At 54.3% G+C, this 24,026-nt stretch overlaps 1 protein-coding gene across 3 annotated transcripts in view; it reads left to right on the plus strand.

The window, feature by feature from the left end:
* TSPAN11 (tetraspanin 11) overlaps window positions 1-24,026 on the plus strand; it is a 70,331-nt gene that overhangs the window by 36,892 nt on the left and 9,413 nt on the right. For all 3 annotated transcript variants that reach the window (XM_025403487.1, XM_025403488.1, XM_025403489.1), the window contains 5 exons: window positions 904-1,095; window positions 15,439-15,513; window positions 16,451-16,555; window positions 19,395-19,553; window positions 19,926-20,012. In XM_025403487.1, coding sequence (XP_025259272.1) covers window positions 904-1,095; window positions 15,439-15,513; window positions 16,451-16,555; window positions 19,395-19,553; window positions 19,926-20,012 — 618 coding nt within the window. The remainder of the gene's footprint in view (window positions 1-903; window positions 1,096-15,438; window positions 15,514-16,450; window positions 16,556-19,394; window positions 19,554-19,925; window positions 20,013-24,026) is intronic.

Raw genomic sequence — 24,026 nt, forward strand, 5'->3', positions numbered from 1 at the left:
TTATGCCCTGCTGGGTCCAACAGTCACAGAAAGCGTAACTTGGCTTCATTGCAAATAGAATCAGCCAAGCCGAGCCATCCCTGCCCTGTTTCCCAACTCCAGTTTCTAAGGAGGCGTCCCCCCATCTGCAAGTCAGGAGGGTCCTATCTATCCCTCCCTTCTTCTCCGGACCAAAGGAGAATCAGACAGTTAGCAAAAAAGTCTCTCCTCCTGCAGTCCCAGGCGGCTCCAGCCTGTCAAGCACCCTGACTCGTCAATCATGGAGGCAGTGTGACTGAGTGGGCAGGCCCTGGGCTCTGAATTCTCGTCCTGCCTCTGCCCCTACCCCTGCCCCCAACTAGAGGCAGGACCTCGGGCAATTTACCTTTCCTCCATGGGTCTCAGTTTCTTCCTATGTATAGTAGGGATAAAAAGCCCAGCTGTGCTTCCCAAATGGGCAAACATAAGGATTAAACAAGGGGCGGTGCTGGAACAAGCCCCACCGGGGAAGTGTGGACAGAGGGAAGGAGCGCTTTGAGGGGAGAGGAACGAAGGGTGGCAGGAGTTGGGGAGGTGAAGAGTCAGGGAGGCAGAGGGACTCAGATACGTTGGTCATCGCTGAAACTGCAGTCCTCTCCCCCGGCCTCATATGCAGTAGGCCACCACAGTAAAAAGCACCGAATTCACAGTCAGACCTGGATTCCAAACCTGGCTCTACAGGCTGCTTACCTTGGACAAGTCTCCTAACCTCTCTCAGCCTCGATTTCCTCATCTATAAAATTGAGTAACCATACCATTCTTGCCTCCTTTGGAGGAATGAGTGAGCCAGTGCAAAAGAAGTGCCTGGCGTCCTGTGGGCATTGAATAAATGGCAGCTGCTGAGGCCCCCACCACCCGCTGCTCTAACCCAGTGGTCTCCTGCAGGTCGGGGGAGCAGCCGTCCTGGCTGTGGGCATCTGGACCCTGGTGGAGAAGAGTGGCTACCTCAGCGTCCTGGCCTCCAGCACCTTTGCCGCCTCCGCCTACATCCTCATCTTTGCGGGCGCACTTGTCATGGTGACCGGCTTCCTGGGCTTCGGTGCCATCCTCCGGGAGCAGAAGGGCTGCCTCTCCACGGTCAGTGCCCACCCCGTGCTTGGCAGGGAGGGGGAGCCCTGCACCACCCAGTCAGGTTTCCAGCAAGCGAGAGGGGCCCCAGCCCTGGAGTGGGAGGGGCTGAGGCTGTGGGAGAGCCAGAGAGGGGGTGGCTGCTCCTGGGTCTGGTGTTTGCCACAGTCTCCAGGTTCTTAGGACCCAAGCAAGCAGGGCCGTCTCAGTCGCTGCGGTGGCAGCTCCTTCTCCACATCTCCATCTCTGTCTCCTTCTCCCACTCCCCTTCTGCCTCCTCCTCCTCCATTTCTTCTTCTCCTCTTCTTCCTGCTCCTCTCCTTCTTCCCCTCCTCTCTACCCTTCCCCTCATCCTTATCCCTTTTCCTTCTCATTCTCTTTCTCCTCCTACTTGCCCTTCTCCCCTTCCTCTCCCTCCTTCCTCCTCTTCCTCCTCCTCTTCCCCTTCCTCCTTCTAGGTTTTATTATGGCAGTTTTCAAAGATATACAGAAATAACGAGTGTTTTTCATGAAGCTCTGTCTTCCCTTCACCCAAAGTTCAACAATTACCATCTCATAGCCGATCTGGGTTCCGTCCACTCTCTCACCTGCATCCTGCCCACTTCCTAACCCCAGGGTGGTTCTGAAACAGTCCCAGACAGCGTGTCATCTGTTAGTGTTTCAGTGTGTACCTCTAAAACTTCAGGACCCTCTTCTAGAAAACGTGATAACATTACCATTATCACACTTTAAAACAATTAACAGTCATTCCTTAATATCATGAAATACCCAGGCAGCCTCACATCTTCCCAATTGAACCATAAGCTGTTGTTGTGTTTACATTTGAGTTAGAATCTAAATTAGGCTCATGTGTTAAAACTGGTTGCTTATCTCCTAAGTCTCCTAAAGTGAAGGCCCCCAGAGTTTGGATTTTGAGCTATTTTCCAGCAGGTGGGACATGTGTGCTGAGAGCCAGCCACGCCACCACCCACCCCCACATGGGGCCTACCATGAGGATTTCCAGCAGGGCAATGCAGGTCGGTCAGCTGAGGTCCTTGAGAGCCACGTAGCCCATCCCAGATCTGACCAGCGTAGCTGGATGAAGGCACGTGACGTGACTGACTAAAACCAGGCATGTAGGGTGTCTAGGGATATTCCCTGTGGGTGGCACTGACTAGCCATGAGGTTTACAGGGATCAGTGCAGTTGGGCCCAGAGAGAGAACCCCTCTCCTCTGCAGTGTCAGCAAGCCTGTTTGTATCCTGTCTGGCTCTGCACCCTTTAGCAAGCAGGGCCTTCAGCCTGGCCTCAGGCTTCAGGCTGGGCCTCTGGACCTCAGGCCTGGAGGTCTGCCCATGAGCAGGCTGCTAAGCCGCGTGCCCTCACCTGCCTCCTTCCTTCCGTTAGGTCATCTAGTTCAGAGAGGACAGGACTCACCTCTGGACAGCTCGAGAAGGAATGCAGAAGCCCCCACCGAGCACCTTCCTTCTGACCCAGAGCCATCTGTCCTGGTTCTGTAGAGCCACTAAAGGCCAGTGCTCCTCTGCAGCACTGGGAAACAGGCCCTGCATTCCTCCCTGAGCCCAATTGGAACACAAATGGCCGCTATTTACTAGAGCCACCTCCCTGTATCCTCACTACAGCAACCTGCAAAGTCCCGGTAATCTGAACTCTGTGCCAAGCAAGTGCTGTGCTCAACACTCGTGCGCATCAACTCACTCAGTCCTCGCCCTGCCCCGAAGAGCAGCAACTCTTACTCTGTGTATGGATGGGGAAGAAACAGCAGAGGCAGGTGAAGCGGTTTGCCAGAGTCACCTGGCAGTTGTGTTCTTTTAGGTGATGGTCAGTCAGGTGTGGCCACAAGAGGGGGCACAGGAGAGGCACAGAACAACAGAGTTTACCAGATTCATAGGTCCTAGAACGAGCCTGTCCAACCCGTAGCCCACGGGCCGCCTGCAGCCCAGGACAGCTTTGAATGCGGCCCAATACAAACCCATAAACTTTCTCAAAACATGAGACTTTTTTGTGATTTTATTTTTCTTAGCTCATCAGCTATCATTAGTGTGTTTTATGTGTGGACCAGGGAAGCCAAAAGATCAGACACCCTGTCCTAGACAGATTCACTGCACACTCCACCAGGAGTGGGGTGGGGGGTCACACGGGTGGAGAACTAGGGCTCCCCAAGCAGGCAGGCAACAGAGAGTGAGTGAGACCCTTTCACTGGGGGTCAGGATGGCACCATCAGAAAAGGCAGGAGGGGATTCCATTGGTGCATTTGAATATCATTAGATCACAGTCAGGGGAGGGTAGCAAGGGGAACCTGTAGCAGGGCCAGCCCTGGTGTATCTGCTCACCCCAGCAGGTGCGCACAGCCCGCATGTAGGGATGTGGAGGCAGAAGAAATGCAGAGTTTTAAAATGCATGATACACACTGCTGGTGAGCGGCATGTGGTCTGCCTCCAAGCCCACGCTGTCACCCACCTCACTCTTCTGCATCCAAAGAGGTCATATTCACTCCCATTTTCCAGATGACGAAACTGGGCTGAGATGTAGAGCAAATAATGCCTGGAGCTGGACTGTGCATTACAATCTGTTGGAATCACCTCTAAGAGTCTGCTTCCCTGGGGAGGACAAGCCTGATGGGAGGCAGAGGGACCAGAGGCCAAGGGGGAGGATGTGTGCAGGGCACACCCTGCCCTCCATCTCTGGAGAGGTCTTCATGGAACAGTGGCTTTCAGAGATCTGGTTGGTAACGAGGGAGGGCTCCTTGCAGCACCTAGCCCAGAACCCTAGGGCAAGATATGGGGGTATGGTGGGGGGACCCTAGAAGCCTCAGGTATCTCAGTGCCTCCTTGCTCCCATTACAGTAAGGAAAGAACAGCACACCTGGGTCAGAGCATATTCAGTTTAGAAGGGACCTTGAGGGTCACAGAGTCCAGTGCTCCATCCAAAGGTTACAGGCTGAACGACAGTGTCTGGGTGAGTGTGTGGGTCACCCAGGCATTAGTGGGAGACACTCAGAATTATTGGAGTTTTTGGAGAATAGTGTAATCATAGGAGCTCTTCTCCTTGGCCATCTCAAAGGCCAGAAGGGAAGCCTAAGCTTTAGCACCTGACCACGCTGTGCTCTCCAAGCCACTGATCACAGCCTCCCATTCCACACTTCCTCTCACACCATCCATTCATGAGATCTGTCCAGACATCCAGGCTGATCCATGAAGAATGAATGTCTTCAGCCTCTGCATCTCAACCTGGCTGTCACTTAGTCTAGACGGCCTGCCCAGAGGGAACCAAGCCCTGTGCCTGGGCCATGCAGGAGAGATGTGGAGAGTCAGTAAAGGTGAGGGCCTTGAGTTTGCCTAAAGGCTTGCTGGGCACCTCTTGCCCTACCCTTCTGCACTTCAGGGAATCAACAAAGTGAGCCTTATCCCTCTGGGGCTTGAGGCAGGGAGGGGTACAGCAGCTGTTGGACAGGCTGGTGCAAGATTCCCTGCTTCTTCTCAGCTCCACTTTACCCTCTTCTGTAGAGACTTGTCTGCGTTCACTCCCATCCCACACAGTACTGGCGATCTCTCTGGTCCAAGTCACTAAACAGACACATCAGGGAGGCAACAGCTTGAAACTGAGGTCAGAAAAAAGTGTGCATGCGCACACACACACACACATGCACTCAGCCACCAACGCAGGACTGTGGAGACAGGCATCTCTGCCAGGGCACTAGCAAACCGCAAACTCCATGGCCTAGAAAGCTTTCTTTGCTTTGTCTACTCCTCTGAAAGAACCAGTGACAGAACTGGCCCAAGGATAGAGCGAGAGGTAAAGCTGGGGATCCTGAGTAATTCACATCCTGGCCCAACAGCCCCTGAAACATCGAGCACTTGATTGTTTAAACCAAGAAGGTGGCTGTACAACCTTTCTTGGGCTAACACAAGTAGGAATTTTAAAACCCAGGCTCCTGTTTAGAGTCACGTGGTGTGGTTAAGGCAGTGTAAAAGTGCTCCATGCCTCTCAGCAGTTCCTTTCTGGTTCCATTTCATTTTGTCCCCTCCATGTCTCACTTCCATGTGAAATCTTGAATCAGCTGACAGGTGAGGGAAGCTCCAAAGGAGAAGGGCAGCGAGTCTATCACTAGACAAAGTGGTCCCTGAGGAGGAGAGGGAAAGATGAAAGCCCAGGCATCTGAATGACATGCGTCTACCTTGGATCGGGAGGAGCGTGGGAGAAGTTCCCAAGGAATGACCCAGAGGGAGACCATCCAGCTTCCACACAGGCACGAAGTCCGTCCTGGCACAGCCCTTTCTCCTCGCTCACCTGCAGCCCCTCAAGGTCACTTTCCCAAGAAGGAAGTGGCTGTGGGGGACAGAAATAGCACATCTCTGCCGGTGCTGAAATGATGATCAGCTTGGCACCGGAAATCTGCCGAGCAGGAACAGGAGTGGGGCTTAAATTATTCACACCAGATCTTTTTTAGCAAAGACTGCATGAGAGAGATCATTCAGGCCGTCTGAGCCTGGGGCCAAAGACCAGGACAGAGGCCACCTAGATCAAAAGAGAGGGATATTTTTAGAGTTTTGAATGGAGGCTCTGAAAACTTCTATATTTTAAGCCAAATGAAGATCATGGTGGATGATTCAAACTAAACTGGGTCTTTATTGGGCGTTCTTTTCTGTTTGGGGGATGGATTAAAAAGTAAGAAGTTCTAAAAACCAATTTCTGAAAACAAGGGGATCCAGAATTGCCACACCTCCATCAAATAGGCCAAGACTTGGTCAACCAGGGCACTACAGTCCACAATCAGAGGTGAAAATATATGGGCTCGGGTTCAAAAGCTGGTTTCCGTGTACCTTGCCCAGCTTGCTCTGGGACCTCGGGTAAGTCACTCAGCTTCTGCCTGCCTCCTTGTGTTGCCATTTTATACAGGATGATGTGTGAGGTTAATGAAGAAGTATTTTCAGGTCTTAGGAAGTGAATCACCACATTATAAAAAGACGGTAAAAATGTGGCTCTAATGAACATCCGCATCACTATTGCCATCACCATGACCAAGCTCCCTTAAGAAGGAACCTAAATAAATAAGAGTTATTTCTGAGGGCCATGGCTCCCAGGGCCCTGCAGCCTGAGCTGGGCCACATCCTCTGAAGTAGCTGGCGCTGATGGGAAGTTCAGGGTGAGGAGAGCCTGGGTCCCCATGCCTGGGAACTGGACTGTGTCCTCCCTGGCTCGTTTCTTACCTACATGTGCTGTTATGTTGCTCCACCAACCACCCAGCTCCAGGGTGGGCCTTGCGTCATCTGTTTGGTGGCTCTTTAACCTTTGAGTCCGCTGACCCCACCATGCTCCAAAGGGAGCATTCTATAGCCAGGGCTTGGGGAACCCCGACCGCTCTCCAGCATGAGCCTTTCCTCATCCAGCGTGGCTTCTGCAATGCAGGCAGGGGAATGGACCAGGTGGCCTCAGAACCCTGAAGGATCCTTGGGAAGCAGGATGCAAACATCCCCAAGAGCTGGCCGCTGAAGAGACCCATAGGATCTGTGTTGACATCCACCCTTTTCGGGGTACAGCAGGTGTATCTGATCACCACAGTCCAGGAGCATTGTCTCGAAGGGGTGGTTCTACGGCCAATTAGCTTCCACCACCACCTCCCTCCAGTTTTCTGCAATGGATGCTCCATATTGCATGGATGGGACTGCCTAATTCATCAATAGCAACAAGCATTTCCAGCACATTCCTGGCAAGTCCTGCTCTGCTGGGCCCAAGGCAGGGTGAGAAGGGGAGGAAGGAAAAAGGGACCCTGACTTAGTTCTAGGCTTAGAGTCTAGTGAGGAGCACGAGGCGCCTGTATTAAAAGGCAAAGGACCATGCAGGCAGTTTAAATTTGTGTTGGATTTGGTCAGAGGCTCTGACCTCTCTGGGTTTTCCTTAACTTCCAGGCTGTCCTGTTCCATGGAGCCTGGTGTCTCCTCGTTCTTGGGAGCCTTCCCTTTCCACCCATAGCCAGTCCTGTCCTAGAATTAATTACCACTGCTCGGGACCCATCACCAGCCCTGTCCTGGGGTCCCTGCCACTGCTCCTTGTCCTACCCTTGCTCCTTCCTTGCACAGGTGCCTTCAGGCTGTACTATCTCTCCCACAGCCTGCAAGAAGACAGCCAATGGGAAAGTCTGGGTCCTTCCAGGGCACTGGGAGGGAGTAGCAATTGGTCACTTTCCTCATGCCTGAATCCACTGAACACCAGCATCCTCTGAGTTCCCTGCGCCGTGTCTGCCTATAGGGGGACTGGCCCTCATCACCCCAGCCAGCTGACCAGGGCCTAATGCCCAATCTGCGGGGCCACTGTCACTCAGCCTGTTCAGACTGGGCTCTCAGTCGTCCCAGCTTGAATCCTAGTAAACGCCTGTCTTTGGCCTGGAGTTCTGAAACTGTGTTCTCCTTCCATGACCCTCACCACCTCCTGGAACACACACAGTGTGATCTCCTTAGACCTCCAACATTTGGGCTGGAACATTGAAGGGCCTCAGCCACATTTTCTTGATGTGCCTCTGGAAGACTTGCTGCCTCCCCGAGACCCAGTTTTGTCCCTCCCTGCCTCTTCCAGCATGCCCTTACTCTGTCCACCGGTTTTCTGCACCCTAGCTCTGGCCCCCTTTTCTGCTCCCAGAACCACATGTCAGTATCACACATTGGCCAGAGCACATTCTTGAGCCCTCACTGTAGAGCCGCTTCCAGGTGGAATGGCTGAATCCCAACCTTTGGCGTGGTTGCAGCTGGACGACCCAGGTGTTGAGCCCTGGGCTGGGGCCAGGAGGGGTAGAGGTTACCTCCATCTTTCTAAGAGTGACCCTTGGTTACAGGAATGGCTGAAGGCTCCCAAATCTACATCCTCTCTTTTCTGCACAAATGGGCCTGGCAGCTGCACCTCTGAGCCGACTGCAGTTAATGGTTAATTGCCAGAAAATAATACACCCTGAGGCCGTTGCCACTGAAAAAGCTGGCTTCACTTTTCCTGTTTGGTGGGAGTGACCCTCCCTCCCTGACCCTCCCTCCGGCTTCCTCTGTAATCCTCTCACACACACAGCCAGCTGGGAGCCTCGGGCTGGGCTCTCCTCCCTGCAACTTAACCTTGGCAGGGTCTTGGGTTTTCTTTGGCTGTTGCTGCACTGTTCTGAGAATAGGCTAGTACCTCCCTCTCATCCCAACCTGCCTGGACTGCCTTGACTGGATGTGGCGTGGCAGGAAGCTTCACAAACCCTGACTATCTCTAATTACGCAGAATGGCTGGAGACACAGATGAGGAATGGTTCAGTGAAGCTCCCTTCTTTGTGGTAGAATCAATCCAATGGAGAAATTTCGAAATTCCAGTTTCATAACGTTCTTCAAACTTACCTCAAAGATGGCACCAGCTGATGCTGAGCTGCCCTGTCTCTTATGCACCAGCAAATCTGCCCCAAAATCTCTATCTGGGGCTCAGCTTGCCCCAGGCAATGTAAGTCCAGCCCTCAATTTCTGGCAGGGCATGGTGGCTCATGCCTGTAATCCCAGCACTCTGGGAGGCCAAGCTGGGAGGATTGCTTGAGGCCAGGAGTTTGTGACCAGCCTGGGAAATATGGTGAGACACCATCTCTACAAATAAATAAATACATAAATTTAATTAGCCAGGCATAGTGGTATGCACCTGTAGTCCCAACTACTCAGGAGGCTGAGGCAGGAGAATGGCGTAAACCCGGGAGGCGGAGCTTGCAGTGAGCTGAGATCTGGCCACTGCACTCCAGCCTCGGCTACAGAGTCAGACTCTGTCTCAAAAAAAAAAAAAAAAAAGAATTAATTGGAAATAAAATCACTTTGCTATATGGGGAAAGATGAATGTTTGGATCCCATTCTATGCTTAACACACTGCTCTCGTTTGGCATATTTTGAAATGGGGTCGTTCTTATGGAGGGCTCTGGGGCAGATGCTACAGGGGCTTTCTTTGGAATTCTCGTTATCTGTTTCCATTAGACCATAGGTGGTCACTTTTGGAAGGACCGGCAGCCCTGGATCTGCAGGGGCAGACCAGTCACAGAAACCAGAGTGGAGCTGGAGGTCAGTGGGGTAGGTTCAGGTCATACCAAGGGCACAGGGACCACGAAGGCAGAACCAGGTAAAGATCAGAGCCAGGAGGGCAAGCAGGGATCAGCGCGTACACAGTCCCAGGGAGCGAGACAAGCAGGGAGGCCCCAGAGTCAGGGAGGCTCAGAAACAAGGATGCTAACAGTGAGACCATGGCTCAGAAACTTCTGGCCCAGGGAGGGCTTCATGGAGGCTGTGCCTGAGCTGAGAGTGTTGGTGGCTGAGCAGCCAATAAATAGAACACAGATGGGGTCGGGGCAGGGAATTCTGGGCAGGAGGAACAGCGAGAGCAAAAGGCGCAGAGGCTGGAGGCTTCACTGTGTACAGCTCTGTGTGCACGCACAGGAGTGTTTCTCAGGTTTGTACAACAGTGACTAGCTTCTGAGGTGAGAGCGGGCTGGGTTGAATAAAGTGAAGGGTGGAGGGGGCAGAGACAGGCATTAGAATCCATGGCCATGAACCCAGGATGAGCCAAGGGGTTGAGGAGCAGGTGAAAGCTGCTCTTGTGCCATTCTTGGCAAAAAGGAAGGCCAGCTGCCCGGGGCGGGGCGGGGGACCTGGATTATCTCTTGCCTGCCCCACTGGTACAGGGAGGGCTTCCCTGGGCTTCCCTCTATTCTCTCCATCTTCACCTACTCATTCCTCACCTCTCCTGACACTCTGTCCCTTGTGGAGCACTGACACCCCTGTGTTCACCTGAACCATACCTGCCCTAAAATGCTGAATCCACCCTGAGTGAGCCCAGGGAGCTCATCCGTCCATCTCTCCCCCATTTAGTGGGGACAGTACCATGCAGCAGGTCAGAGCACAGGTTCTACAGCTGGAACTCCTGGGTTCTGTTCCTCACTCACCATGTACTTGCTAAGTGACCTCCAGCAAGCTACTTAGCGTCTCCAAGCTCCTGTCCTCACCTATAAAGTAAGGCTGATGCTCGTGCCCACGTGGCAATGTGATGAGCAATGCTTAGTACTCATCTCCAAGGGTGGACAGGAGATACCATGCAATGTGCTTATAAGGAGGGGGCTGGCACCTGGGAGAGCTTGTACATGTGGGCTGTTACTGTTACATGTGGGAACCATGTGCCAGGCTAGGCTTGGTGCTTCAGGGCGGTGCAGATGAGTAAGGCACTGCCTCTGCCAAGGAAGGGTTATTTTTTTTCTTTTGCCAGAAGGGATGCCTGTCTATTGCTCCCACTACAGAAAACCTGCCTGCCCTCTGCTCCTCTACTAAGTTTTGAGAAGCAAGGCCAGCCCGCCCTGAGTTGGGGTGTTGCCTCCTAAGCCATGGGCCAGTGCTTCTGGGGGCTCTCTGCAGAGAATTCTGGGCTTTATTGGTGGAGCGGGGGCCCTCCCTGGCACAGTGAGCTAGGAAAAGCAGGACACCATGAGGTCCAGTGAATTCTAACTACATGGAAATATGGGCTGAGAATTTCTTATTACTGACTTTTGTATAATAATTCAAAAAGCAATACCAAACCCAACTTAAAGAAGGCTAAAGGTGTTTCCAGAACCTTCTTGATGCTTCCTAGAGTCAACCCCTAACACAAACCTTATGGCGTCATACCCCTCCCCAGCTCACTGAAGCAAATGGAGGAATCCATGGCTGCTTCAGAAAACAGATGATCCCCAAGGAAACATTGAGAGCTCTCGGGTTGTACCTGGCCTCATGGAATTCCCTCGTGGAATTCCAGCCCCCGTGGTCCCATGGGGATGTGAGCTGAAGCAATATAACCTTCCCTGATCCTTTTGTCAAGGCGAGCAGCCTCCTACCGCAGAGGCGCCCTCCCAGGCAGGTACAGTGCTGCACATGCTTCTGTCCATGTTCCGTTTCCAGCTGCTTGGGAGCTAGCTAACATTCCTTGGATCTTATTTTTGTGGCTCCCACAGTGCATAGGGACACATAAGCGAATCAAGTCCCAGCATCAGCCTGAGAACCTGAAGGTAAACGTGTGACCCAGGGTTTTGCCACCTCGGCACTGCTGGCATTTTGGGCCAGATAATTTTTCACTGCGGGAGACTGCCCTGCACCCAGTGGGATGCTTGGCATCTGGGCCTCGATCCTCTAGATACTCCTTTTGCCAAATACCCACTGGGTGCAAAATTGTGCCAGGTTGAGAACCACTGGTGTAAATTTAACTAAGGTAACTGCTATGCTACTCTCAGATCAGAAAAAGATTAAGCTACTGCCCCCAGCATGGGGCTGGTATGCTCCAGCCAGTTTCTGCTGTCTCAGAGGTGTACTTTATTTGAAAGTGCACTCCTGCATCTTAATCAGGGGATGTCTGCTAAGTGTGTGTCTAGACCCAGCACCATACCGGGCATTGTGGAGGAGCCAGAAGCAACTTCAGATGTGGTCCCTGTTTCTCCGAAGCTCACAGTCATTCTAGGGGACAGAGTGGTAACACCTGAAGCTAAAGCAGTGCTACAGAGCAATGGGTAAAGCTGTGTCACTCATCCAGTGATGACCTACACTGAGGAACCACATGGCAGGCAGGGGAGGGACACAGAGGTGAAGCCCAGTCCGGCAGAGGAAAGACAGGCAAAGCAGAGAGTGCAGGTGTCAGGAGACAGCAGATGATGCGCTGCAGGCATTCAGAGGGCGGGGAGTGGCAGTTGCTCCCGCCCAGGGATGGCCTGGTGGAGCCATGACTGAGCCGAGCCAGGTGTGGAAGGAGAGGTAGGCGCCAGCATTCGGCAGGGGGACAGGCAGGGCAAAGGCCCGAAGGCTGGACACTTGGCCTGTGTGCAGCAACACCAGAAACACTTTTCAGCTTTGCACACAGAGCCAGTGTGTGCCGCAGGGGCCCTGAGATGATCCCGCCGGACCCAGGGAGTTAGGAAAGGCTGGGTAAGGTGCAGGGTGGAGGGGCAGAGGTGACGGCTCTGTCAGAGCCCATGACCTCACCCGGCTGAAGCCCTGGCTGATGAGGGACCCTGTGCCTGCTCCTGGGCCTGGTGGACCACACACCTGGTGGGTCACACCTGCAGCCTCCCTGCTGTGGAAGCTGCTGCCTGGAGCCAGTGCCTGTGCCCACCAGCACCCGGCCTCAGTCCCCTCGAAGCCCCAGGCCAGGCCTTCACTCCCCTCCCAGGCATCTTTACACACTGGAGCTTGAGAAGGCTATCCCCACACACCAATGCCCCTGCCAAGCGCTCTTTCCTCCCCCTGGAGGAGGCCACTCCAGCAGGTCAGATAGCCTGTGTGATGCCTCTGAACCAGCCTGTGCAGGGGTAGGATGTACTAATTTAGCCAGCCACTAAACCAAGGGGTGAGGTTCGGTATCTCTACCTCCCCATCCTCCCTGTTCGCCACCCTGTCTTCAGTAGGAACTGGGGCAGTGGCTTCTCCTGAGAAGCGGCGTGACACTGCCAGCTATCCAGGAGTATCCTGTGGACGTGACTTACAGCCCACAGGGGCGATGGGGAGAAGGAAGGTGGAGAGATGCCTGCATGCGGCTCTCCTAGCTGCCAGCAGCCTGGGTGCTCCTGTCAGTTAGGGACACTCCATCACCTCTTCCTCCCATGTCCCAGAGGTCTCTGGGAGCGATTGGCATCAGTGCCTTCAGGTCCTGTGCAGCGGAAGGGAGCCGGCCTCAGCACCATAGCTGGGGATGGTGGAGGGAAGTTTGGAGCAGGCAGGAAGGGCACGCATGTCAGAGAGGAGCCGCAGGGCCCCGCAGCGTATGGCAGGGGAGAGCCCCTGAGTCGAGGAGGCTCAGAAACAAGGATGCCTCACCCTGGGTAGGGTGAGGGTGAATGTGTAGCCATGCTCTGTCTGATGGACTGGGCGGCTCCCTGGGGGACCACACTCTGGCATGGGCTGGCTGCACCTCCCACTGGCTGACAAGGACCGCACCCCTCATGCTGTGGGACCTCGAGCTCTGGGAGGGCAGGAGGCAGGTCAGATCACTGGAAAGTACATTTCCCCTCTCACTGGGTCCTTGTTGACCCTAAAGTTTGCGTCCTACACGAGGGGACCAAAGAAGGCTGAAATCCGGCCCATGCAACTCTTCCTGAGCCGCGTTTTTCTAATTTGCACCAAAGTACTAGCAGCCATCCAGCTAGAGCCAGCATGTGGTGGAGCCTGAACCCAACCCAAGTTCACTGACTTTCCCCCAGCCTCCCTCAGTGTTTGGGCCCTACTTCTCAGAGGCTCCTCAAGCAGGAGGACTATCCACAGACCCTCTCTTCAGCCTCCTGCCGCAGCTTACCCTGCATCCCACTTGGTATATGTAGACCCAGGCTTGGGCCTGAGGCCCTCTTCATCCACACTCCTCCCCAGGGAGTGGAAAGTCCGTAGGGTGGAGGGAATGTGTCCTTGTGGAATCTGCAACTCCCTCCCACCACTTCCTGACCTCCTCCTAGGGACCCAGGAGTGTGAATCCTCTGTCCAGACAACCTGCACGCAGCACCTGCAAGCATGTCCTGAGGCTGACTAGCATGTGTGCCTCTAGCCTGCACCACACTCAGCCCTCTCCACACCCCCTGCCAAGGGGCATCTGACCCTGGGGGAGGGGCAGGCAGAGCTGGAGGTTGTTCCTGGTGCAGCGAAGAGCCTGGGGCAGGAAAGGAAGGGGCAGGGACCTTGCATTTGTGCTCTTGGCCTCAGGCCCCGCAAATGATGGGGCTAGGCCTGACACTGTTACTCTGAAACTGGAAACTCTCCCTGTGTCCCTGATACTGGGAGACTATAGGACACAGTAAAATTGCAATGAGGAGGTGGGTAACACACTTCATGTGAAAGGAAGCCCTGCTCTTGGACCACAGTTCTTTCCCTGTGAAAAGAAATGGCCCCTCTCCTACATTCCTTAATCCCTGCCCATGCCAGGACCCCTGCTGAGCGGTGCAGGAGATGGTTGGGCGAGTCCCATGGGCCCATGGATTAGCATTGCCTCTGAAATGCCCTGTCTGTCCTGGGCATCCCCCACCACCACCCACCACCATATACCTCCTGCTCACACTCCTTTCCCTGCTGGGTGAAGCCTAGAGTTTCAGTCTCACCCACAGGCTGGGCCTTCCCTAGAATCCAGCCATCCCAGTGACCATGGGCAGCTGCCCTGCTGTGGCCAGGTGGGCGGGGAGTGCCTGGGGGCAGACCGGGTGGGAGGTGCTCTTGAGTCAGGCTGAGCTTCCCCACAGTGGGCTGGTTTTGATCAATAGTTTTCCCCCTCTCTCCCCCTCTGTCCCCCTCTCCCCCCCTCCCTCCCTCCCCCCCTCTCTCCCCCTCTCTCCCCCTCTCTCCCCCTCTCTCCCCCTCTCTCCCTCTCTCTTCTCCTCCCTTCTCTTCCCTTGTCCCTGCCTGGGAGCTCCATGGCTGCCTGTAGCCAGCTTCATCCTCCTCTCCCCGCTCCTCCAGGGTGGGGAGAGAGGGAGGCCCAACATGCCTTCTAGGCCTGTTGGCTCCTGCAAGCAGAATTGGTCGAGCAGGGTCTCAGGAGCTCCCCCTGACTGTGCAAGCCAGGTGGGAGTGAGAAGGAAGCAGCACCCATGTCCTTCTACAGGTCACACTGAGTGCAGGGCCGGGAAGCCAGCAGCAGCAGCAGGCCTGGGAGATGGGAAGAGTAGTGGTTAGGGGAATGAGAACCCTGCAGGGCCATGAAGAACAGGAAATGGGCATCAGGGCTGAAAGACAGCACAAGAATCGCCTTCCCCTGGATATCTGATTTGGTTTTTCCTGAGCCTTGGTTGTTGCAGTCCACCCTGGTCCCTGCACTGCAACTACAAGGGTACTGTCCACTCCCTGAACACAAATGCCCCATGGCTTCTCACTTGTTCTCCCCTCTTTCTGGAATGTGCTTCCCTCCTTCACTTAGCAAATGCCTATTCAGTCCTTAAAGATGTTACTTAGGTGTCACCACCTCCAGGAAGCCTTCTCTGACTGCCCACCCTACCAGGAGCCTCCCACCATTTCTAGAGCTTACCCCATACTTACATTTATAACACAGCATTGCAGTCACTCATCTGTCTTCCCACCATCAATAACTTTGAGAGCAATAGTTGTCTTACGCTACCTGGCATCTGGCATATAGCAGGTATTTAATACATATTGGATGGGTAGATGCATTACTGAATTGTCAGCAGACCAAGGAGGGAAAGAGTAAGTGGGGAACTTGGTACTGGCAGCCAGTGAGACTGGTACATCCAGGAGGAAGATGGTCTGGATGATAGGGGTCCCAGCAGGTATCTCTACCACCCCCACCACTGTGGGGAAACATTTGTCATAGCAGCATCCTGATCCCAGTGGTGACTGTCCTCTCTCCTTGCTCCTAGTATTTCTGCCTGTTGCTCGTCATCTTCCTGGTTGAGCTGGTGGCGGGAGTCCTGGCCCATGTGTATTACCAGAGGGTGAGTGACGTTTCCTCCTCCTGCATCCTCTGTCAGTGCCCCTGAAGAAGCAATGTGGGTAGGGAGGTTTGCATTGTGATGAGGGAAGCTGAGGCGGGCGCAGGGGTGGTCCTGTTTCCCAGGCCCTGGCAATCCTCCTACACATCTGCATCCCAGCTGCTGGTCCCGGCTCCAGCAATTCTGTCCTGCATATGTGGATGCTGATGTCTTCCATGTGGGAGCTGGGGACGGGGGTTTCCCGTGGGACATTGGGTCATCCCTCTCCCCTTCCAAGGATGGTCTAGAGGATGAATCCATCTGTCAGAGACATCCAAGAAAAAAGGCCTGGGCCAGGGTCACATGCCAGACCCTGAAACAGGATCAGGCCTTGCCTGCCTGGATTGAAAAAGGATGGAGTGAGTCCCAGAGTCAGTCCTATCCACTCCCACCCTTGAGCCCGCTGAATCGGGAATTTGAGGTCATGATCAGGGTAATGTTTGGTTGGTAGAGACAGTACGACTCTGCTGGTTGTTTCCAGCCAGTGCTGATATGATGCCCAGAGGGTAACAATTATAAATACTTTCAATATCACCTCATGATCACAGTTAAGATCAACAGACATTTCAAAGCACCCTGTGTCTGGCCTCACCACCGCCTCCCACCAGCTTCTGGATGTGACCCTTTACCTGAGCTGTCTCCCCAGCCTCTCTCAGCTCTGCCCATCACACCTCTGCCCTAAGTGGGGGCCCAGTTTTGGTATCTTCCTCTCCATAGCTGTCTTCTGCACTGTCTCTGGCTGATGGTCCCTTACACTGCTGAGAAACCTCTGCATCACACCATCCACAGTCCACAGTGTTCTAGAATTAGCTGGGGGGTGGGGGGGTTGTGAGTAGGCCTGGGGCCAGGGCGGGGATGGGGCTGGTCCTGCTGATGGCACCTTCCCTCTTACCCTCCTCAGCTGAGTGATGAACTGAAGCAGCACTTGAACCAGACTCTGGCTGAGAACTACGGGCAGCCTGGAGCCACGCAGATCACCGCCTCAGTAGACCGGCTCCAGCAGGATGTAAGCCATGCCCCATATGGCCTTGAAGGCCAAGCCCACATGCGTTCAAACCCTAACTGTTCTTCCCTGTCTGGGTGACCCTAGGCAGGTTACTTACCCTCTCTGAGCTTCAGATGTCACATCCTTAAAATGAAGCCTCTTTAGGGCATATGAGCATTAAACATGGTCACAGCTGTAGATGTCCCCACTGCCATGAAAAATACCTGCTGAAGCCTGGTTCCTCTCCTATTCCGACCACCTCCTCCAGGCCCCACCCCTGCTGCCTTCCTGTTCTGGGGCCTCTGTGGCCAGGAAGCCGGCTGTGCCAGGAGAACTCCATCTCCTGCCAGGATCCAGCCCAGGAAGCTCCTCTCCAGGCTGCTTCTATCCATGGGGCTGCCTTCCTCCTTCCCCAGGGGGCTGGCTACTGCGGCTCCGTAAGACTGAGCTGTAACCAGCAGAGAGATTTCAGTTAAGCTGCCACAGGAACCCTCCAGTGTGAGCCATCAGACAGAATGCTGGGGGACAGAAAGGTTTTCTCCTTTCCAGGAAGAGACGCAGCAAATCCCTCCAGGGACACCCACCGGCCTGACCAGACATAAACGATGGGCAAATGGACCTCAGAGCTGTCCTGTCCAACATGGCAGCCACCACCCACATGTGGCTATTTCCAGCTCAATTAAATACAACATTCAATTCCTTAGTCACACCAACTGCATTTCTCGTGCTCATTAGCCCATGTGTCTAGTGAGCTCCGATCAGACAGCACAGATGTAGGACGCTGCCTTCATTTCAGAAAGTTCTCCTGGACAGCGCTGCTCTAGGATCCGAATGTGTCCGTGTCAGAAAATTCAAAGCAGTCCCATCTGCCCACTCTGGTCCCCTTTCTCTCTGCCACCCCACTCCCCACCCCCACCCCCTGGACCTCAGGCCTTGCTCTTGGCCCCAGGGAACATCAGGCAAGTAGAGGAAGTAGATGTGGGGAGCTCTGAGCCCCAGGAGCGTCATGGATCAACTGGAAGGCCCCTCCCCATCTCCCCAAGACTCAGGACCAGCTCCCACTGGGTGCTGCGGAGAGGAGTCTCTTCTCTGAAGTAGTGGCCTGGGACATGCATGTACACACAAGTACACACCCACAGGCACACTCGCACCCCACGGGCTTAGCTCAGGACCAGGAGGAGGCAGCACACACTGCTGGCCAGCCCTGTGCAAAACTAAGTGTGCGCTCCACTCACTGGGCCTCACCTGTGAGGAACTGTGCTAGACAAAGAGGAATAGGACAGGATCCCTGCCCTCGGGGAAGCTGGACACACAGCAGTGCAAGGCTGGGCCACCTTCAGAAGAGGCAGGAGCCAAGGTAGGGAGGACTTCATGGGGCAGAGGCAGGGTTTGCTTAAGTGAAGAGGGTGGAAGCGGCAGGTCAGGGCCAGGGGCAGATAAGGAAAGGCACAGCTGAGAGCGAAGGCTGTGTCGCTGACGAAGACTTACAGGGTGTCTATGCGTGCGGACATGGCCCTCACACAAGCCGGGAACACTTTAGAACCCCAGACCACATCTCAGGCAGGAGACTGAGCCCAAGAAAGCAGTGGCTGCAGAGCCAGGGCCAGCACCCAGGCCAGCATCCACCACCACGTGGATGTAAATGACAGAGACACACGAAGCTGTATTCACACAAGCGTGATGCTGGAAGCAGGTGTCTCTCCTTCACCACTGACTCAGCGCCGGGCTCTCTTCTAGGTGCTTTATGTGAATCACCTCTGTCAGTCCTCACAACAGCATGGCATGGAGGTACTTTTGTTGTCCGCATTTTACAAATGACAGCCATCAGGCGGCACCAGCACAGACAGGCAGTCACGCGGAATGTGCAGTTGCCACGTGACTCCTGCACGCTGTGCCAGTCCCTGCTCTGTCTGTGTGCTGTCATGCTCTCCTCAGCTCCTGGGGCCCCTGTTCATCCCTGTGGATTGTTCCTGGCCCTGGACAGAGCCTCTGTGCCTCACACAAGCTTCTATCATCTCCTACTATGCAACAGTGGATGCTAAGCTACCCAAGGGTAGGCCCCATGCCTTACTCAGATTGCTTCACTCCAGGCACATAGTAGCTGCCTAGCAAACTCTTGGTAGCTGGACTAAACATACCTCCACCCCCCATCTCCAGACACACACCAGCAGCAGCCTCACAGCAGCCCTGCTCTCTGTCCCGTGTGGGAACTTTGAATCTCAGTGCCGTAACTGGGAAAGGCGAGAAGCAACCAATGTCCGCTGTCTTGGAATCATTTTATATCTGGGTGGGCGCTTTCCTGCCCTGGGGTGGTGCAGAGGACCCCAGGTCTTAGCACTCATGACAGCCCCTCTGGTTGACACTGGTCTCCCAGTGCCATGGGCAGATCTGGGGCTCTGAGACTTCAAAGCCTGAATGGGGGCCTGGGAGCCTCTGGCCAGGCTAGATCCCTGTCCCCACACCCTGACCCCTGGGTGACCAGGAAACTCCCCTGCCTTGTGGTTTTGTCCCCACCCTGGGCTCTGCCACCTAGTAGTGGTCCACAGCCTCACTCTCTGGGGACCCACCTCGCAGACCCGGCCTGCCCCCAAGACACCTAGCATAGCCTCCTTGAAGGACTTGGGTGGCTAAAAAGCTGGGAAGCAGGTGTCCTGCAGGCAGTTCAGCACTGAGTCTGAGAAGGGCCCTGGAGTGACCAACTCTCTTCTCAAAGCATGGGAAGGGAAAACACATTATACACATACTAACTAACCATGGTTCAGATAGACAAGTAGGGGTTGGGTTAGTATTTGAATAATGTGTCCTGCAGCCTGGAACCCTACGCAGGCCTCTCACCTCCAGCCTCTGCCTCTGCCTCCAGTTCAAGTGCTGTGGAAGCAACAGCTCAGCCGACTGGCAGCACAGCACGTACATCCTGTCGCGGGAGGCCGAGGGCCGCCGGGTGCCCGACAGCTGCTGCAAGACAGTGGTGACGCGCTGCGGCCAGCGGGCCCACCCCTCCAACATCTATAAGGTGGAGGTGAGCACCTAAGCTCAAGCTGGGGGTGAGGAGAGGGCCCTGGCCTGGCCGTTCAGGAGCCCCAGAAAGGCTGGATCAGGCAAGTGGGTGTGGGAAAGCAGGACACATGTGCTCCTTGGCCATGAGCCCACAGTGCCTGGGGCTTTCCAGAGTCTCTACAAAGCCCTGGGACAAGCAGCTCATACCGGAGAGTCTAGGACACCACGGCATGCCCCTGGGTCCACTCAAGTAGCCTGTGGGCAGTTCAAGGCTAGGTCCAGCCTGTGAGTCCTCTGGCTTGTCCTCAGCCTCTGCGGCAGTGACAGCCCGCCCTCCCTCCCCACCCGCGCCTGCTCCTGGGCCATGGCCGCGTCACCTGCCCTTCTCTTACAGGGAGGCTGCCTCACCAAGCTGGAGCAGTTCCTGGCCGACCACCTGCTGCTCATGGGGGCTGTGGGCATCGGGGTGGCCTGCCTGCAGGTGAGTTGCAGTGCAGGGACGGGCGGGGGTGGAAGGGCTCTGAACCCCTCTCGCATTGACACAGGTCTTCAGTAACCACCTGGGCTGAAATAACTGACCCTTTGCACACCCGTACCCTACCCTGCTCTCTTCTTCTCTCCCCCTCCCTCTGCAACCAAGGCTGAATCCCACGGTCAGTATCTCCCCCAGAGAACATGAAGGAAAATAGCTGGGGGACAACATGAACTTGTCGGGAACAGGGACCTGGGAGGAGTGTGAGTGTGGGCTCAGGTATGTGCATGCACCCCATGGGTGTGCACGGAGGGGCGAGTGTGCAAGCCATCTGTGGTACGTGTGTCTGCATGCTTCTGGGTCCATGTGGTCGGGGTTGTATGCACGTATATGTGTTTGGGGGTGCTTGTGCATGTGTGTGTGAGTGTGCATGTATCTGCATTCATTCCTTTGTGTGTGCATGTGTGTTTGTGTGTGTATAGTCAGTCCTCCATGTCCATGGGTTCTGCATCCATGAATTCAACCAACTGTAGATCAAAAATATTCCAAAAAATGGATGATTGCATCTGTACTGAACAAACCTTAGCACCATTGCCTGAATAATGCAATGTACCGACTATTTACATAGCATTTACACTGTATGAGGTAGTATAAGTAGTCTAGAGATGAGGTTCAGGTATTATATAGGGGAGAATGTGCATAGGTTATATGCAAATATTGCACCATTTTATATCAGGAATTGAGCATCCATGGATTTTGGTGTCCAGGTTGGTGACCGTGTGTGTGTGTGCGCCCTCATCCAGCTGTCTCTCTTAGGATGAGCAATGTCCTTGGCTCCCATTTCTCCCTGTACCCTCTCCCCTAGCTGCTACCCAGGAAGTCAGGGTGACTCTCTCAGGTTGCTCTAGTCAAAGGTCCGAAGCGGGGGAGCCAGGAAGGCCTCCTCAGCAGCAAGCGCCCCTGCAGTCCCCACCTCATGTACATGGCTGCTTCAGCTCAGCAGGAGCTGAGTGTGGGCTGTCCTTCTAGGAGTCCTGCTGTCCTGCGCAGCCCTTCCCACTCCAGGGTTAAGCACCGTCTAGAGAAGGGGAGGAGCAGAGGGTTTGGTCTCAGAAGGCCTGGGTCCAGTCCTGGCTTTGCTCCTAGATAACCTTGAGCTATTTAACTTCCCTGTCCATTGACTTCTTCATCTGCAAAATGTGGACCATTTCCCCAGCTCTTGAATGAGGCGATGCCTGTGACCCACTTACGAAGTACCTGGCACATAGGAAGGCCTCCAGAAGTGGAAAGTGTCTTTCTCCAGTTTTCTGTAGACTTCAGAGGATTTCTGATACTTCCTCTCATTGGGCCCACACAACAGCCTGAGACTCAGGCCAGAAAAGAAGTAGTGTTCTTCGCCTTTTTTTTTTTTTTTTTTTTTTGCGACAGAGTCTGACTCTGTCACCCAGGCTGGAGTGCAGTGGTGCAATCTCAGCTCATTGCAACCTCCACCTCCCAGGTTCAAGCGATTCTCCTGCCTCAGCCTCCCAAGTAGCTGGGATTACAGGCGCCCGCCACCATGCCGGCTAGTTTTGTATTTTTAGCAGAGGCTGAGGTTTCATCATGTTGGCCAGGCTGGTCTCCAACTCTTGACCTCAGGTGATCTGCCCACCTCGGTCTCCCAAAGTGCTGGGATTACAGGCATGAGCCATGGCACCCAGCTGCTCTCCACATTTTACAGATCAGAAAGTTGAGACCCAGAGAGGTGAGTTACCCAGGGCCTCACACCCTGAACCAGCACCCAGGTCTCCTGGCTTTGGTTCTTTGCTTTCCCGAACTCCCTACCATGACACAGAGGTCTGTGGAAAAGAGCAGGGGACAGTGCCCTTGACTGGCTTGGAGAGACTTCCAGTGCAGGGTCCTTGGAGACCATGGTGCCACCTACCCACATCATCTGTGGGCCTGGAGGGCCTAGCTGCAGCCTAACACACTGGGAGGAGGGTCCATCGCCTCTGGAGGGACACCCATCTTGGTTCTGCCACCTACAACTGTGTGACCTAGGGCCAGTTCTTTCATCTCTGAGCCTCAGTTACTCATTTGTAAAATGGGGCTAGTTATACCTTATCTGCTGCCTGGTGGTGGGAATTAGCGATATCCATGTAAGTCACTCAGCTCATGGCTGAGCAGATAGCAGGTGTTCAATAAATGATACCCATCATTTCTGTGATTTCTGCATAAGCACATCATCTCTCAAAAAAAAGCTCTTGTTCCTTGACCAGACCAGCCTGCTCCTCGTCATCCTCACTCAGCTGCAGGGCCAGGGAGCCCAGGTAGCGTGAGCATTGCCCCTCTATTGCACTTCCCCAGGGCAGGCCTCCTGTCCCCTGTGCTGAACCCCAGGGAAGTCGTCAGTGGGAACAGGGGAAGGGATGCTCAGCAGCACAGAGCAGCTGAACTTTCCAGAAACCTGTGAACTCCAGGTGCTGAGGGGTCCTGCTCTGTATGGACACTGACCAGGCCTGGGCCACTCTGTCTATTTCTTCCTCACCTCTCTGGCCTCAAGAACCTGTAGAAGCTGCAGACGAGGTCAGTGAGGCCGAGGGCAGGGAGTGGGGCTGCGGATGCCCAGAGCCGGCCGTCAAGGTAGACCATACTGGTGGAGGTCTGATGTTGAAAAGGTCGGGTTGTTGAGCAGTGGACCTGCAGGCCTGCCACGCCTCCTGCCCACTCACAACCCCCACTGCGCAGCCTGTGTTCCTTCGCCGTTGCTGTGGAATGGCTTTTGGTGGCTCTCAACCTCTTGCCCAGTTTTCTCCGCTGTGGCCCACTGAGCCAGCCCTGCAGCAGCCAAGCCTCGGGTTAGAGCTCCCTCTGCCAGCCGACGCTGGGCACTACACTGCTCAAGTCCCAGGTGGGTCATAAGCCTTGAGAAAGGGCTCATACCAGTCTCTTCCCCAGGGTCGTAGTTTCCCTCCCAGTGAGCAGATACCAGGCATTTATCTCCCCTACATGCCCAGCCTGGCACTTCCAAGACCCCCCAAGGCTCGGGAAATATCAGCCCAACATGGTGTCATAATGTTCCCCAGCCCCCAGCTACTGCAAGAAATCTTGCTTGGGAGTTATTTCTAAACATAGCCCCACCTCTTGCTGTGTGACCTCAGGGAAATCTCATTCCCTCTCTGAACCCTTAGTGTCCTTACCTGTAAAATGGACAGATTGGATATTTGTGAGCCTTTTAAAAGCAGCAGCATCCTCTTTTCAATGGAAATCTTATGTAGGAGCCCAGTACATAAACCACAGGAGGTGGAGCTGTTCCAGGCAGACACAAGCCTAGCATCATGACCTCCCCTCACAGCCCTTGGTGGCCCTGAGCTACGCAAGGGTTTCCAATACAGCTTGCAAGCTGTGGGTCTAGCCTATTTTGTGGGACGTTCTGGATCTAGCGTTCTATGATTTTTCAGTGAAGTTCTCATCTTAGGAACCAGTGACCTTGAGACTGATGTCCTGCAATACCTGGAGTGTTAAAGCAGATGGTTTGTGAACACTGAAAACTAAACAGAATATTTAACGCAGGGAGCACACCTTGATTTCAGCGAGGTATTTGGCAGTGCATCACTTGTTGCCTTGTGGACATGTGGACCAGGCACTTGTCTGCTCAGGAGAAATCAGGGCAGGCTGACTGACCACGCTGTGAGAGGGAGATGAGCGAGTTCATGTCAGCTTGGCAAAAAGTCTCCAGGAGTGGGCTGTGGCCCTTCAGCCTCAGACCTGTCTCTTCATTTTTCTTGGTGACCTCAACAAAGACCTAGGAAGCATGCTAAACTATTTACCTAGCGTTTCTGGTCTGTTGTATGATAAAGCTAGTATTGAAAAAAGAGCTTGTTGGATGTGAAGATGTGCTGAAATGAAGGTTGAAACACTTCACAGAGTTAAAGTCCTTGCAGTTGAGCTTTGTTTTGTTTTGCATTTAAGCCTGTAACAGAGAGAGGGCATCTGCCTGAGTTACATGATAGGGTGCTGCCCCCAAAGATGTGGCCTGGAACG

Source organism: Theropithecus gelada, chromosome 11 (genome assembly GCF_003255815.1).
Source record: "Theropithecus gelada isolate Dixy chromosome 11, Tgel_1.0, whole genome shotgun sequence".
Taxonomy (NCBI): domain Eukaryota; kingdom Metazoa; phylum Chordata; class Mammalia; order Primates; family Cercopithecidae; genus Theropithecus; species Theropithecus gelada.